The sequence below is a fragment of the Panulirus ornatus genome, chromosome 23 (assembly GCF_036320965.1).
Source record: "Panulirus ornatus isolate Po-2019 chromosome 23, ASM3632096v1, whole genome shotgun sequence".
Classification (NCBI taxonomy): Eukaryota; Metazoa; Arthropoda; class Malacostraca; order Decapoda; family Palinuridae; genus Panulirus; species Panulirus ornatus.
This window is the reverse complement of record NC_092246.1, coordinates 3,446,038-3,461,766: the sequence shown is the minus strand read 5'-3', so window position 1 is coordinate 3,461,766 and position 15,729 is coordinate 3,446,038. Positions and strand designations below refer to the sequence as shown.

Below are 15,729 nucleotides of genomic sequence, written 5' to 3'. Positions count from 1 at the left end.
CTATGGAAATGAGCAATTTAAGATAAGCATGTTGTATGACTAGATGGAATGAAGAAAGAAATGAGGGGGTGGTATGACAGGGAATGCAAATAGAATGAATTTTGGAGCGGTAGAGTAGGTGAAATGTAATACTTTCAGGTGGTTTGGGAATGTGGAAAGAATGCAAGAGTGTGAGTTTACAAGGAGAGTGTTTGATAATACAATTCAAGGGGTTGGTGTAAGAGGAATACCACCTGTGACATGGAAAATAGACTGGAAAAGTACTGGAGGGAGAGAAATGGTGGAACAGTGCATGGAATGGTGTATGAGAGGGAGGCATGTAAGGACAGGGATAAGTGGAGACTTTTGCCATACTCACCACTTGATGGGAGTTCCCAGAGGGAATGACCATCAGAGCTATAGCTAGACAGATAGAAGAATAGCATTAGTTTGGTGGAGAATATGTCAGTGAAATATAATGGAGTTTCTTAGGTTTGTGTTTGAAAGGATAAATTGAAAATGTAATTGACCTGAATGTCTTCCAGTTTCAAAGTAAGAAATAAAAGTATTACCAAAATTCACCCAAATTGGTTGAAATATGCAGTTAACTCAAAATGTATTGCTTACTAGGCTTTATATTTTTCATAACGGTGGCCATCTGGGAAGGTGGATAGGGTGACTGTACACATTTTTGAAAAGGGACCATCCCTACCATGGTTAATTCGCATTGATTAGAGAAGATTGAAATGGGATAAGTTAATAGATTATGAAAACTTTTTTAAGTCACAGAAACCATCTTGGATGATGGTTTGGTCACCTGAAATCATTTGAAAAGTCCCCACCCTCGGACTGTCTCTGCTAAGTTTGTTTCAGTTTGTCTCAGCATTTTCAGAAAAGAAGATTGATTGTGAAAAATTAACACAGATGATATTTATAGAAGTAGCAACCATTTTGGATGTTGGATAAAGTCCCTGGACTTAACTTTGAAAGCAACCATCCTGCCAGTGAAAGGTTAATGGACAGATGATGACAAAAAACAGATGATAGATGGATGGATGCCAAGAGATGGCAAGAGCTCAAGTGGCTTTTGGCCAAATAAGCTAAAAGTGTTTGCAAATGTATTAAAATATTGACTGTGAAAAGAAAAAGATCATATATGAATCAGAAAATACAATCAAGATAAAACTATCTAAACATGGTGATTATTTGGTTTTTAGTAAAACCTGGAGCAATTACTAATTAGAACTGAATAGCATTTTTACCACTTTGGGTGTTTTGATGGGATGATGATATGAATAAGTTTACTTTTAACATGATTATATAGACTCTCAGTTGATAATATTTTTAGGTTTCTATTAAATTTTTTCTCTAGAATACTGCTGGTTTTGGCAATACTCGTATTCGTGCTGTATGTGGTGAATTGGCAGAGAAGGCGAAATCAGATGGTGTGGTAGCCCTTCAGCAGCTCGAACAGTGGGAGACGTTAGTGCAAAAGGAGCTCGTTGCTGGTGTGAATGAGAGGTAAAACACATGCATATGCTTTGTTTCACTCAGGTTTTTGTAGTTAATAGTACTAGATTGCTTAGCATCAAGCATAAAGAAAGATTTGATGGTAAAATATTTATTCAATGATTTATTACTGAATGAATTACACATGACAGCTAGAGTTGTTAGAAGCAGTGAAAAGTTTTTATCGAGGATGTAAGGCATGTGTACGTGTAGGAAGAGAGGAAAGTGATTGGTTCTCAGTGAATGTAGGTTTGCGGCAGGGGTGTGTGATGTCTCCATGGTTGTTTAATTTGTTTATGGATGGGGTTGTTAGGGAGGTAAATGCAAGAGTCTTGGAAAGAGGGGCAAGTATGAAGTCTGTTGGGGATGAGAGAGCTTGGGAAGTGAGTCAGTTGTTGTTCGCTGATGATACAGCGCTGGTGGCGGATTCATGTGAGAAACTGCAGAAGCTGGTGACGGAGTTTGGTAAAGTGTGTGGAAGAAGAAAGTTAAGAGTAAATGTCAATAAGAGCAAGGTTATTAGGTACAGTAGGGTTGAGGGTCAAGTCAATTGGGAGGTGAGTTTGAATGGAGAAAAACTGGAGGAAGTGAAGTGTTTTAGATATCTGGGAGTGGATCTGTCAGCGGATGGAACCATGGAAGCGGAAGTGGATCATAGGGTGGGGAAGGGGGCGAAAATTTTGGGAGCCTTGAAAAATGTGTGGAAGTCGAGAACATTATCCGGAAAGCAAAAATGGGTATGTTTGAAGGAATAGTGGTTCCAACAATGTTGTATGGTTGCGAGGCGTGGGCTATGGATAGAGTTGTGCGCAGGAGGATGGATGTGCTGGAAATGAGATGTTTGAGGACAATGTGTGGTGTGAGGTGGTTTGATCGAGTAAGTAACGTAAAGGTAAGAGAGATGTGTGGAAATAAAAAGAGCGTGGTTGAGAGAGCAGAAGAGGGTGTTTTGAAATGGTTTGGGCACATGGAGAGAATGAGTGAGGAAAGATTGACCAAGAGGATATATGTGTCGGAGGTGGAGGGAACGAGGAGAAGAGGGAGACCAAATTGGAGGTGGAAAGATGAAGTGAAAAGGATTTTGTGTGATCGGGGCCTGAACATGCAGGAGGGTGAAAGGAGGGCAAGGAATAGAGTGAATTGGAGCGATGTGGTATACAGGGGTTGACGTGCTGTCAGTGGATTGAATCAAGGCATGTGAAGCGTACGGGGTAAACCATGGAAAGCTGTGTAGGTATGTATATTTGCGTGTGTGGACGTGTGTATGTACATGTGTATGGGGGGGGGTTGGGCCATTTCTTTCGTCTGTTTCCTTGCGCTACCTCGCAAACGCGGGAGACAGCGACAAAGTATAAAAAAAAAAAAAAAAAAAAAAAAAAAAAAAAAAAGCTAGAGACAGAGTGTGAATGTGTGTGTGTGTGTGTGTGTGTGTGTGTGTGTGTGTGCTATATCATGTGTGGTAAGGTGGCAACGGGAATGGATGAAGGCAGCAAGTATGAATATGCACATATGTATATATGTATATTTCTGTGTATTTATATGTTGAAATGTATAGGTATGTATATGTGCGTGTGTGGGCATTTATGTATATACATGTGTATGTGGGTTGGTTGGGCCATTCTTTCGTCTGTTTCCCTGTGCTACCTCGCTAACACAAGAGATGCGTATAAATAAGTATAAATAGAATAATTTATTAAATCCTATGGACCTGCAAGAAAATGTACGCAAGTGCTGAGAAAATCAAAGTTTTTAATTAAAGATGTTTGCAGAAAAAAAAGATTTTTTGCCTCATACTTGTGCAGCTATGATTATATAGTCATTGTAAATATATACACTATATATGTACAATCATTCCATTTGTATATGAGGTGTTACAAACAAACCAAGCACTAAATGCCTATGCAAATGCAAAAATATGCATGTTTGGTAAAAAGCAAAGTGAAGGTAGGAAGTTGTTGTATGCCATAGCTATAGTGGTTAAGTGACCAGAGCTATAAAGAAACTTCAGGCAGCAATGACAAACTTTTGTATCATATCGTGAGGTTTTCTTTTATGCTATTTGTGCTAACATTGTCTAATTGTTTAGTTGTGGGACAAGAAGTATGGAAAATTGAGGGGTTTGAGAGGACTGCTGGAGAAAATCTTTTTGCCTTTGAATCAGAAAACAAAAGAATAAAGAATTCACCTTATAAACAAGTTGAGTAGAGCCTATTCTTTTAAAGTGAGCACACTTTTCTTTCATATGAAGTTCACTCTCGGTCATGTTTACATTCTTGATGCAAGACACACATATAAATGATTCATATAAGCAAAGGCACTAATGCATAGAGGGGAGCTTGGGTTGTTGACTAATAATAGCTTTTTCTTCTCCCTCAGTACTATCTCTTTTTTATTTTGTTTGTGTGTGTCATAAAAGTGCTATATTTTTTCCCCCTCAAGAACCTTTGCTCTTTTAATGTTCTCTGCATGGGACCATGCTTCAGCGTAATTATAATCTGGTTAGTCAAGCTACTCTTCATTTTTATGGGCCAAGATTTATGGCCTTAGGATTGGCAGAGAGCACATAAAGTTAGTGGGACTATAGTGAATGCTGGAATTACAGTTATAAATCTGTCAAGTATACTTCATAAGGTGACTGGGAGGGTGGTGATCGAGAGGATGGTGTCTTGCACAAACTGTATGATGGGAGGAGCATTGTTGTTTCAAGAAAAGTTGAGGGTGTGTGGAACTGATGTTTAATTTGAAGAATTTGCCTGACAAATACCTGGAGAGAGTGAATTTTTTGAGGCATTTATGTACCTGGAGAACACTCATAATTTGATTGACAAAGTGGCCTTGAAGTTTCTACACATATATGGGGTAAGTGGAAAGCTACAAAATAAAGGGAGGGGACTTTACTGGGAGAGTAAGAAGGAAGGATGAGTGTTTCTTAATGAAGGTGAGTCTGTCAGGCATTTCAATGTGATAAGTTTTAACATCAAATTTAGTATGATTTAGAGACACAAAAATTTGTGCATAAAGCTAGAGGAAATCAAGTGTTTCACATTTTTTGGTACTCTTTAAAAGTCTTAGCAGATATCCTTCATCCAATAATATGTATATGATATTTCTGAATTGTGAAAAATTGTTTATACCTTTATTTCAGATTATCCAGGTTTGAAGAGCGCATTCATGAATGGTGCAGTACCAGAAAAGATCTAATAATACCATACCTAACACGTGCCCAAATCAGTGAATCCACAGATAATCTTGTAAGACTTCTAAGGAATGCTTGTAGGGGAGACACAAATAAAGAGGTTAGTGTACCCGAACATTTTTGCATTGTTATATATTTCATGGCTATAGATTGAGTGACCTTAGAGTTTGTAGCACTTTAACCTCTTCATGATGTTAAAAGTAAAAGATAAAATAGGATATACTGGTTTCCCACATTATTTACAAATATATTGAAAAGCCAAAGTAAGGAACTTGAGAAAGCAAAGACATATTCTGCACACTGTCATTTGCTTTGGAGATGTCAAGGGCTGCAACAAAAGATTTACCAAAATCTCTTAGAGAGGAGGACCACAGGAGAATCACACAAAGAGATCATTAGCAGATCTTGAACTGAAAAAGTACTTTGGTACTTGTCCAAAAATGTCCATCTCAGTTTTCTATGTATTCCTGGCCTTGCTATCATTCCTTTCCTTGTTTTCACTGTTAATATTATCAGAGTAGAGTTTCCACACATTTTCCCTCTAGTTCTTATAGATGACTCTGTATTTTGTCTCTTATTTAATACTCTCATATAACTCTGGTTTTATACTCTATCCAAACCTAACATGCTTATATAGGTGTCAGAATACTGTTTAACATAGAGATAGATACTTTAGATCCAAAGTCTTTACTAAGAATAATCTTTATGTATTAAGGAGGATGCTCCATTCATTTAAAGGCTAACAATTTTTATTTATATCAGCTTTAGTTATGGATATTGGAATGTCAGTGATGGCTGCATAATAAGCCAGCACTTCAATGGTTATCAAGTTGCTTTCCTCAGACCCAGGTAGCTGTCTTATCGTTCTGCCTCACCCTCACATATACTTCTGGTATTCTGTCCATGAACGTACAGTCTCTCCTTGTTATATATAACACATGACAGTGCTTGACTCACACAACTCATTCTTCAGAATTCTAGATTTTCCTGCAGTGAGCACTATGCATTAGCCCTACCTTTTGGCAAAATGGTAGTGGCAGTAGCTGGAAATAATAGGTAGGAACATTAGGCAGGAGCATTATGTAGAAACATTAAGCAAGAACAATAGGTAGAAGTAGTTGGTAGGAACATTAGGTAGGAACCACTTGAAATGCTGTGCTAGAATTGCCCTCTGCCAGTGGCCTCTTAGGCCACTGGCAGAGGTTGTGGCACTAAAGGCTGAAAAATGGCACTGGAGTTCACTAGTTATGGAGACTCTTTTGCTGTGGCTACCCCTTTGAGGGAGTTCCTGGAGGGAATGGGTGTCAGAGGTTCAGATCGATAACATCAGATAGTACTGTACTCTGTCTTATTCTTTTGAATTATTTGGTAAACTTGGTGAAACTGAATTCCTTAACACATGGCCACCATTTCTGTGGATAAAGAATGAAATAATGGCTTTGTCAGAACCTCTGGCAACTAAAATCAAACCATTTCCCTTCAGCATTTAAAACCATGAGGGATTTTGTTATATTGTGTACTCTCTTCTTTCCATAAATGATCTCCCTTAAATTTTTAAACCTTTTCAATATAATGCTAATGATTCCACTTTATGCACCAGCTCACTTTCCCTCCCTTCCTCCTTCTAATACTTATTCTCTTTCTTATAGTGAACATATTGTCTTTTTCAGTTAAGACTTGTGTAATATCTTGGAAAAAGTAAGCAGTTACATGGTTAAATTTAACAATACTAAAATGCAATTTTTCCCAATATTTCTTGCCAAGTGTTACACTTTTTCCTCTTTTCAGTTTCAAACATCACAATTCAGTCCTCTTATAAACATGTTGAACATAACCATGTCCTTCTCTCCTTCCTGGAAACCTTATCATCACAAACTTTGCTTCCCAAAGCAGTAGGTGTTACACAGATGCCATAAATATTTTCATGTGTACACTTGTATCATAGCTACAGGGGTTTTATTCTCCTCACATGTGTGATGTGATTCTTTGTAGACCTTTCTATTAGACTTAGTGTAATCAAAAGCTTTCCTTCTCATTAATTCCTAGCCAACCCTTTTTTGTATGCTGTGATGCTGCTACCCTCCTTCTGTTCTACAGGTATTATTTTGGCCACTACTCCCATAAGCTGTGTGCATATGTTCTCTACCACCATGGCGTGGACCCAAAGCACGAATTTAACTTCTGCTTTGCACAGCCATTTGAAGATTGCCTGTTATGATAACACTGTCTCTCTTTGAATAGTTAAGCTGTGAAATTCTCTTCCTCAATTCATCTTTCCCTCTTCCTGTGACTTTCTACATAATTAATTTCTAGTGTTTTTCTATTACCTTTTTTTCTTTAATCTGAGATGGTCTGTGTACAGGTAAATTATTTTACAATACCAAGATGGCACAAGACCAACCATGGCCATCTTGAAAGAAAAATGACAAGTAGAAGAGTAAGAACTGAGCAGAAACATATTTGAGCTCTTCAGGTGTTTGCAGATCTTACTCGGAAAAATGACAAGTAGAGGAGTAAGAACAGAGCAGAAATATATTTGAGCTCTTTAGGTGTTTGCAGATCTGACTCTTAAAGGAGGAAATATTACAGGAAGAGTGAAAGATAAGAGTAGTAATTATCCAGTAATATCATTTTACAGTGCTGTTCTGTATACTGAAGTTAACTTAGTTTTGGAAGAGAAGCAGTTTGATTCTGAGTATTGAAAAAAGCCATATTTCTTTTTACTAAAGGTTGAGAGGAGTTTTCAAGCTCTTGATGCAGTGTGCAACAAGATCATTATTTCCTTAGTTAATGAAGTTATTTCACAGATAAGAGAAGATAATAATATTGAGGCTTTCACTTTAATATGCATATTATGAAAATCATGATTATAAGTAATTGAAATTAATAATATGATGTTTTCTATTGTCATGATTTATAGATGGTGAGTGAGATGCAGCAAGTTATTGATCAGCAAAAAGATGGCCCTATCATCCATCTCTTGAAGACTGACTTTGGTACAAGTAAAGCTATATTGAGTAAAGCAAGTGCTCTTGCAAAGCAACGACCAGTTCTTGTATTAGCAAAATCAGAAGGAATTATAAAAGGCCGGTCCACTATACCAGAGGTATGATTATATTTTCAAATTTACCATGCATTTATATACTATGGGTAATTTACTCAGAAAAATTAGGCTTAGGATCTTATGTAAAATTTATTATGCAGTGGCAGTGTCATAACCAATGAGGTTAGAAGGTGCCGCTACTGTGAAAGGTGAAAAAGCTCAAGACGGGAAAGTTGTCAATGTTTCAGTACCTCAAGGGGATACTTTAGTTTTCCTAGAGTACCCAAGTCTCATTAAGCCTTCTCATGGTGACCTCGTTAATACACCTCTTAGGGGTGGAACTCCACCAGGGCAGTCCTTTTAAATTTAGAAAAAAAAAACCTGAGGTGTGTTGGGACTTTTTACTTTTTGGATAATTTTGGAGCCTTGCTGCCTCATGAAACATTGTGTTTAAGTTGCCCTCTGACAGTGACCTGTCAAGGGTGAGGCACAAAAGGCTGAGAAGTGGCACTGGAGTCTACTAGTTATGCTGAGTGAAAGAGACGAATGACTGATAGTGATGATGCTGAAGGTAAATGGCATGACTGGTGAGAGTAAAAGGAGAGAGCTTGTGGAGAAATTTAAAAGTTATAGCTTGGATGTGCTGGGGACTGGGGAAACCCATTTCCTTGGGCAGGGTGTGTGGAATGAAAATGGAAATGATGAATGCAAGCTATGGAAGGGCATGGAAGGAGTGTTATGGATGGGAATGATTGAAAATTTTTGAGGAAGAGGGAAAGAAGGATGAACAATTATGCTATTAGAGCATGGATGGAATGGATCAAGAATAGTGTGGGTGAAAGGAAAGACTGGGATTGTGAAGTATGCTTTTGGTATGTGTATATGCACGTGTGAATATGAAGACTGTACAAGGTAAGGATGAAATGAAGCTTTTCAGAAGAAATCTGAATAAATGGTTTTGAGAATGAGAGAAACTTAGTTATATTGGGTGATATGAATGCAAAAGTGGGATGTGATGAAATTGGTGAGATAGTTGGTAAATGGGGTGCCTGGAGTAAATGAGAATGGAAGTTATCTTGTGGATATTTGTGCTAAGAGGGGTTTATTCCTTGCACAAGATGATCCACAGTTATACATAGATGAGGAATGATGATAGAGAAGAGCAAAAGGCTTTGATTGACTATGTGGCAGTGGATGAAAGACTGAGAAAGGCCACTGTAGATGCTAGAGTTATGAGAGGATTCTTTGGAGGTATGGAGCAAGGAAGAATGGAGAGGTAAAAGTGTTGGCAAGCAGGAAGATGAATTAGAAAAAATGCAGAGAGGAGTGTAAAAGGAAGTGTGAGAGGAAGTGAAAGGGAGATGGAAGGAGTATTTTGAAGAACTGATGAATGTGGGAAAAGGGGAGACAGCAGTTGTTATATGCATGGGTATACAGGATGGAAGAAAGAGGATACAAGTGGAAGGGTCTATAGCAAAAAAGGGAGGTAAGAAGGCCAATAATGAGGCACCTGGAGTGGATGGGATCATGGCTGAAATTCTGAAGTATGGAAGATAAAGTGTGATAGAGTGGATGCATCTGATATTAATTTTGCATGGAGACAGAAGGTTGTGCCTGAGGATTAAGTGAAAGCTATTATTGTTCTTTCATTCAAAGGAAAAGGTGCTAAGGATGTATGTAGCAGTTATTGTGGAATAAGTCTGTTAAGTATACCAAGAAAAGTATATGCAAGAATTTTGATTGACAAGAGTCATGGAAGTGACTGAATGTAGAATAAGTGAGGAGCAAGCGGGGCTTTAGGAAAGGTAGGGGATGTGTGGATTAGATTTTTGTGGTAAAGATTATAAGTGGAAAAGTATATAGTGAAAGGTAAAAAGTTGATTGCAGCTTTTATGGATCTGGAGAAAGTGTATGACAGTCGAGTGGAATGCTTTATGGGATGAGAATATATGGGGTAGGGGAACAACTGTTGGATAGTATGAAGGCCTTCTATATAGGAACAAATGCATGTATAAGAGTGGATGGAGAGTTGAGTGAAAGTTTGGTATACATGTAAGTGTGAGGCAGGGTTGTGTGATGTCTGTGGCTTTTTGATATAGATGCAGTAATAAGAGAGATGAAAGCAAAACTACAGAAAAGGGGTGGAGAGACAGAGTGTGGGGGTGAGATATGGTGGCTAATGGCGGATAATACTGTGTTGTTTGCTGAGAGTGAAGAGTTGCTGCAGAAGGTTTTAAGTGTGTTTTATGATGTATGTAAGCATAGGCAATTGAAGGTAAGTGCAAGTAAAAGTAAGGTAACGATGTTTGAAAGGAAACAGAGTGAAAGTATAGACTTTGTACAACCATATAGAGTGAAAGAAGAAAGTGCACAAAATTGTTCTTTGGGTATGGGGGAAGAAAGACTGAAAGAGGTGAGAGAATTTAAATATTTAGTTGTGGTTTTGGGTAAGTTTGGTGATGTGGAAGGAAAGATAAGGGAGAGACCAGTACAGAGTAGAAGAGTCACTAGGTCCCTTAATAGAGTAATGAAGGGTAGAGGTGTAAGTTTGGAAATGAAGTGAGGATTAAGGGACAGCATAGTTCTCCCAACCCTGACCTATGCAGTCAAAACTTGGACATGGAATGAGTCACAGATGTCAAGAATCCAGGTTGTGGAGATGAGCTATTTGAGAAGACCATGTGATGTGATTAGATGAAATGAAGGAAGAAATGAAGGGGTGTACGAGATGTTGTACGGCAGGGTATGCAAAGAGAATGAAATGTGGAGTGGTAGAGTGGGTGAAAACAATATTTGAAGTGGTTTGGGCAAGTGGAAAGAATGCAAGACTGGAAGTTTACAAGTAGAGTGTATGATAGCACAATTAATGGGGTTGGTGTGTGACGAAGACCATCTGTGACATGGGCAAATAGGATGGAAGAATACTAGAAAGGATATAAATGGTAAAAGAATGCATGGAATGGTGTATGTGATGGAGGCATGTAAGTGGAGACTCTTTTGCTGTGGTCCTTGAGAGTTTGTGGAGGGACCAGGCATCGGAATTATAAATAGATAGATAAATTAATGTTGTGTACCTCATTTCAAACAGCTTCACATGTTATCCCATACATATAAAGTGTTTCTCATTGGCATCTTGCATCTGTAGGAACACATCCCATTTTTTTTATTTCACAAACAATATGTTGAGAATAGCATAAAATAGCATGTTTGTAAATTCAGTTTCTGCTAACTCTCACATGCCCATAAATGTCAGGCCTTACATTTGGGATATTACACACTTCTGTAGTTCAATCTTCCTCAAAATACATTTTCTGTGTCACTTCCAGCATCATTTTGAACCTGATACCTGTATCTTCTAACTCATTCAAATTTGCATCATGGATCATCGTATTCAAATTACATGGCTCATTGCTTTTACGCCATTTTCTCACACCATATCACTTGCAGGTAATTCCATTTTCATGATTCTGTCTCATTCTAAGTTTCTGTATATCTTTATGCAGTATGCTATATCAGCAGTTGCAATTCTGGTGGTGCCACAATCTACCTGAAATAAACATAAGACTTTTCTCTCTCAAAGGCAAGGGTGGGGCATAATTTGTTAGATATTACTGCAGTGAAGGGCACAAATGGGGAGGTGATAACAAGTAGTGGTGATGTGAGAAGGAGATGGAGTGAGTATTTTGAAGGTTTGTTGAATGTGTTTGATGATAGAGTGGCAGATATAGGGTGTTTTGGTCGAGGTGGTGTGCAAAGTGAGAGGGTTAGGGAAAATGATTTGGTAAACAGAGAAGAGGTAGTAAAAGCTTTGCAGAAGATGAAAGCCGTCAAGGCAGCAGGTTTGGATGGTATTGCAGTGGAATTTATTAAAAAAAAAAAGAGGGTGACTGTACTGTTGACTGGTTGGTAAGGTTATTTAATGTATGTATGACTCATGGTGAGGTGCCTGAGGATTGGCAGAATGCGTGCATAGTGCCTTTGTACAAAGGCAAAGGGGATAAGAGTGAGTGCTCAAATTACAGAGGTATAAGTTTGTTGAGTATTCCTGGTAAATTATATGGGAGGGTATTGATTGAGAGGTTGAAGGCATGTACAGAGCATCAGATTGGGGAAGAGCAGTGTGGTTTCAGAAGTGGTAGAGGATGTGTGGATCAGGTGTTTGCTTTGAAGAATGTATGTGAGAAATACTTAGAAAAGCAAATGGATTTGTATGTAGCATTTATGGATCTGGAGAAGGCATATGATAGAGTTGATAGAGATGCTCTGTGGAAGGTATTAAGAATATATGGTGTGGGAGGCAAGTTGTTAGAAGCAGTGAAAAGTTTTTATCGAGGATGTAAGGCATGTGTACGTGTAGGAAGAGAGGAAAGTGATTGGTTCTCAGTGAATGTAGGTTTGCGGCAGGGGTGTGTGATGTGTCCATGGTTGTTTAATTTGTTTATTGATGGGGTTGTTAGGGAGGTGAATGCAAGAGTTTTGGAAAGAGGGGCAAGTATGAAGTCTGTTGTGGATGAGAGAGCTTGGGAAGTGAGTCAGTTGTTGTTCGCTGATGATACAGCGCTGGTGGCTGATTCATGTGAGAAACTCCAGAAGCTGGTGACTGAGTTTGGTAAAGTGTGTGAAAGAAGAAAGTTAAGAGTAAATGTGAATAAGAGCAAGGTTATTAGGTACAGTAGGGTTGAGGGTCAAGTCAATCGGGAGGTAAGTTTGAATGGAGAAAAACTGGAGGAAGTAAAGTGTTTTAGATATCTGGGAGTGGATCTGGCAGCGGATGGAACCATGGAAGCGGAAGTGAATCATAGGGTGGGGAGGGGGCGAAAATCCTGGGAGCCTTGAAGAATGTGTGGAAGTCGAGAACATTATCTTGGAAAGCAAAAATGGGTATGTTTGAAGGAATAGTGGTTCCAACAATGTTGTATGGTTGCGAGGCGTGGGCTATGGATAGAGTTGTGCGCAGGAGGGTGGATGTGCTGGAAATGAGATGTCTGAGGACAATGTGTGGAGTGAGGTGGTTTGATCGAGTAAGTAATGTACGGGTAAGAGAGATGTGTGGAAATAAAAAGAGCATGGTTGAGAGAGCAGAAGAGGGTGTTTTGAAATGGTTTGGGCACATGGAGAGAATGAGTGAGGTAAGATTGACCAAGAGGATATATGTGTCGGAGGTGGAGGGAACGAGGAGAAGTGGGAGACCAAATTGGAGGTGGAAAGATGGAGTGAAAAAGATTTTGTGTGATCGGGGCCTGAACATGCAGGAGGGTGAAAGGAGGGCAAGGAATAGAGTGAATTGGATCGATGTGGTATACCGGGGTTGATGTGCTGTCAGTGGATTGAATCAGGGCATGTGAAGCGTCTGGGGTAAACCATGGAAAGTTGTGTGGGGCCTGGATGTGGAAAGGGAGCTGTGGTTTTGGGCATTATTGCATGACAGCTAGAGACTGAGTGTGAACGAATGGGGCCTTTGTTGTCTTTTCCTAGTGCTACCTCGCACACATGAGGGGGGAGGGGGATGTTATTCCATGTGTGGCGAGGTGGCGATGGGAATGAATAAAGGCAGACACTGTGAATTGTGTGCATGGGGATATATGTGTGTGTCTGTGTCTGTGTATATATGTGTACACTGAGATGTATAGGTATGTATATTTACGTGTGTGGACGTGTATGTATATACATTGTGTATGGGGGTGGGTTGGGCCATTTCTTTCGTCTGTTTCCTTGCGCTACCTCGCAAACGCGGGAGACAGCGACAAAGCAAAATATATAAAATAGTTTTTTTTTTTTTTTTTTTTTTTATACTTTGTCGCTGTCTCCCGCGTTTGCGAGGTAGCGCAAGGAAACAGACGAAAGAAATGGCCCCCCCCCCCCCATACACATGTACATACACACGTCCACACACGCAAATATACATACCTACACAGCTTTCCATGGTTTACCCCAGACGCTTCACATGCCTTGCTTCAATCCACTGACAGCACGTCAACCCCTGTATACCACATGACTCCAATTCACTCTATTTCTTGCCCTCCTTTCACCCTCCTGCATGTTCAGGCCCCGATCACACAAAATCATTTTCACTCCATCTTTCCACCTCCAATTTGGTCTCCCTCTTCTCCTCGTTCCCTCCACCTCCGACACATATATCCTCTTGGTCAATCTCTCCTCACTCATTCTCTCCATGTGCCCAAACCATTTCAAAACACCCTCTTCTGCTCTCTCAACCATGCTCTTTTTATTTCCACACATCTCTCTTACCCTTACGTTACTTACTCGCTCAAACCACCTCACACCACACATTGTCCTCAAACATCTCATTTCCAGCACATCCATCCTCCTGCGCACATCTCTATCCATAGCCCACGCCTCGCAACCATACAGCATTGTTGGTACCACTATTCCCTCAAACATACCCATTTTTGCTTTCCGAGATAATGTTCTCGACTTCCACACATTTTTCAAGGCTCCCAAAATTTTCGCCCCCTCCCCCACCCTATGATCCACTTCCGCTTCCATGGTTCCATCCGCTGACAGATCCACTCCCAGATATCTAAAACACTTCACTTCCTCCAGTTTTTCTCCATTCAAACTCACCTCCCAATTGACTTGACCCTCACCCCTACTGTACCTAATAACCTTGCTCTTATTCACATTTACTCTCAACTTTCTTCTTCCACACACTTTACCAAACTCAGTCACCAGCTTCTGCAGTTTCTCACATGAATCAGCCACCAGCGCTGTATCATCAGCGAACAACAATTGACTCACTTCCCAAGCTCTCTCATCCCCAACAGACTTCATACTTGCCCCTCTTTCCAGGACTCTTGCATTTACCTCCTTTACAACCCCATCCATAAACAAATTAAACAACCATGGAGACATCACACACCCCTGCCGCAAACCTACATTCACTGAGAACCAATCACTTTCCTCTCTTCCTACACGTACACATGCCTTACATCCTCGATAAAAACTTTTCACTGCTTCTAACAACTTGCCTCCCACACCATATATTCTTAATACCTTCCACAGAGCATCTCTATCAACTCTATCATATGCCTTCTCCAGATCCATAAATGCTACATACAAATCCCTTTGCTTTTCTAAGTATTTCTCACATACATTCTTCAAAGCAAACACCTGATCCACACATCCTCTACCACTTCTGAAACCGCACTGCTCTTCCCCAATCTGATGCTCTGTACATGCCTTCACCCTCTCAATCAATACCCTCCCATATAATTTACCAGGAATACTCAACAAACTTATACCTCTGTAATTTGAGCACTCACTCTTATCCCCTTTGCCTTTGTACAATGGCACTATGCACGCATTCCGCCAATCCTCAGGCACCTCACCATGAGTCATACATACATTAAATAACCTTACCAACCAGTCAACAATACAGTCACCCCCTTTCTTAATAAATTCCACTGCAATACCATCCAAACCTGCTGCCTTGCCGGCTTTCATCTTCCGCAAAGCTTTTACTACCTCTTCTCTGTTTACCAAATCATTTTCCCTAACCCTCTCACTTTGCACACCACCTCGACCAAAACACCCTATATCTGCCACTCTGTCATCAGACACATTCAACAAACCTTCAAAATACTCATTCCATCTCCTTCTCACATCACCGCTACTTGTTATCACCTCCCCATTTACGCCCTTCACTGAAGTTCCCATTTGCTCCCTTGTCTTACGCACCCTATTTACCTCCTTCCAGAACATCTTTTTATTCTCCCTAAAATTTACTGATAGTCTCTCACCCCAACTCTCATTTGCCCTTTTTTTCACCTCTTGCACCTTTCTCTTGACCTCCTGTCTCTTTCTTTTATACTTCTCCCACTCAATTGCATTTTTTCCCTGCAAAAATCGTCCAAATGCCTCTCTCTTCTCTTTCACTAATACTCTTACTTCTTCATCCCACCACACACTACCCTTTCTAAACAGCCCACCTCCCACTCTTCTCATGCCACAAGCATCTTTTGCGCAATCCATCACTGATTCC

The 15,729-nt window shown here is 39.8% G+C and overlaps 1 protein-coding gene across 1 annotated transcript in view; it reads left to right on the top strand.

The window, feature by feature from the left end:
* Window positions 1-15,729, top strand: part of AlaRS-m (alanine--tRNA ligase, mitochondrial) — a 58,962-nt gene that overhangs the window by 42,210 nt on the left and 1,023 nt on the right. Inside the window, exons 12-14 of the mRNA XM_071676411.1 lie at window positions 1,352-1,500; window positions 4,634-4,784; window positions 7,605-7,790. Of these exons, the coding sequence (XP_071532512.1) occupies window positions 1,352-1,500; window positions 4,634-4,784; window positions 7,605-7,790 (486 nt within the window). The remainder of the gene's footprint in view (window positions 1-1,351; window positions 1,501-4,633; window positions 4,785-7,604; window positions 7,791-15,729) is intronic.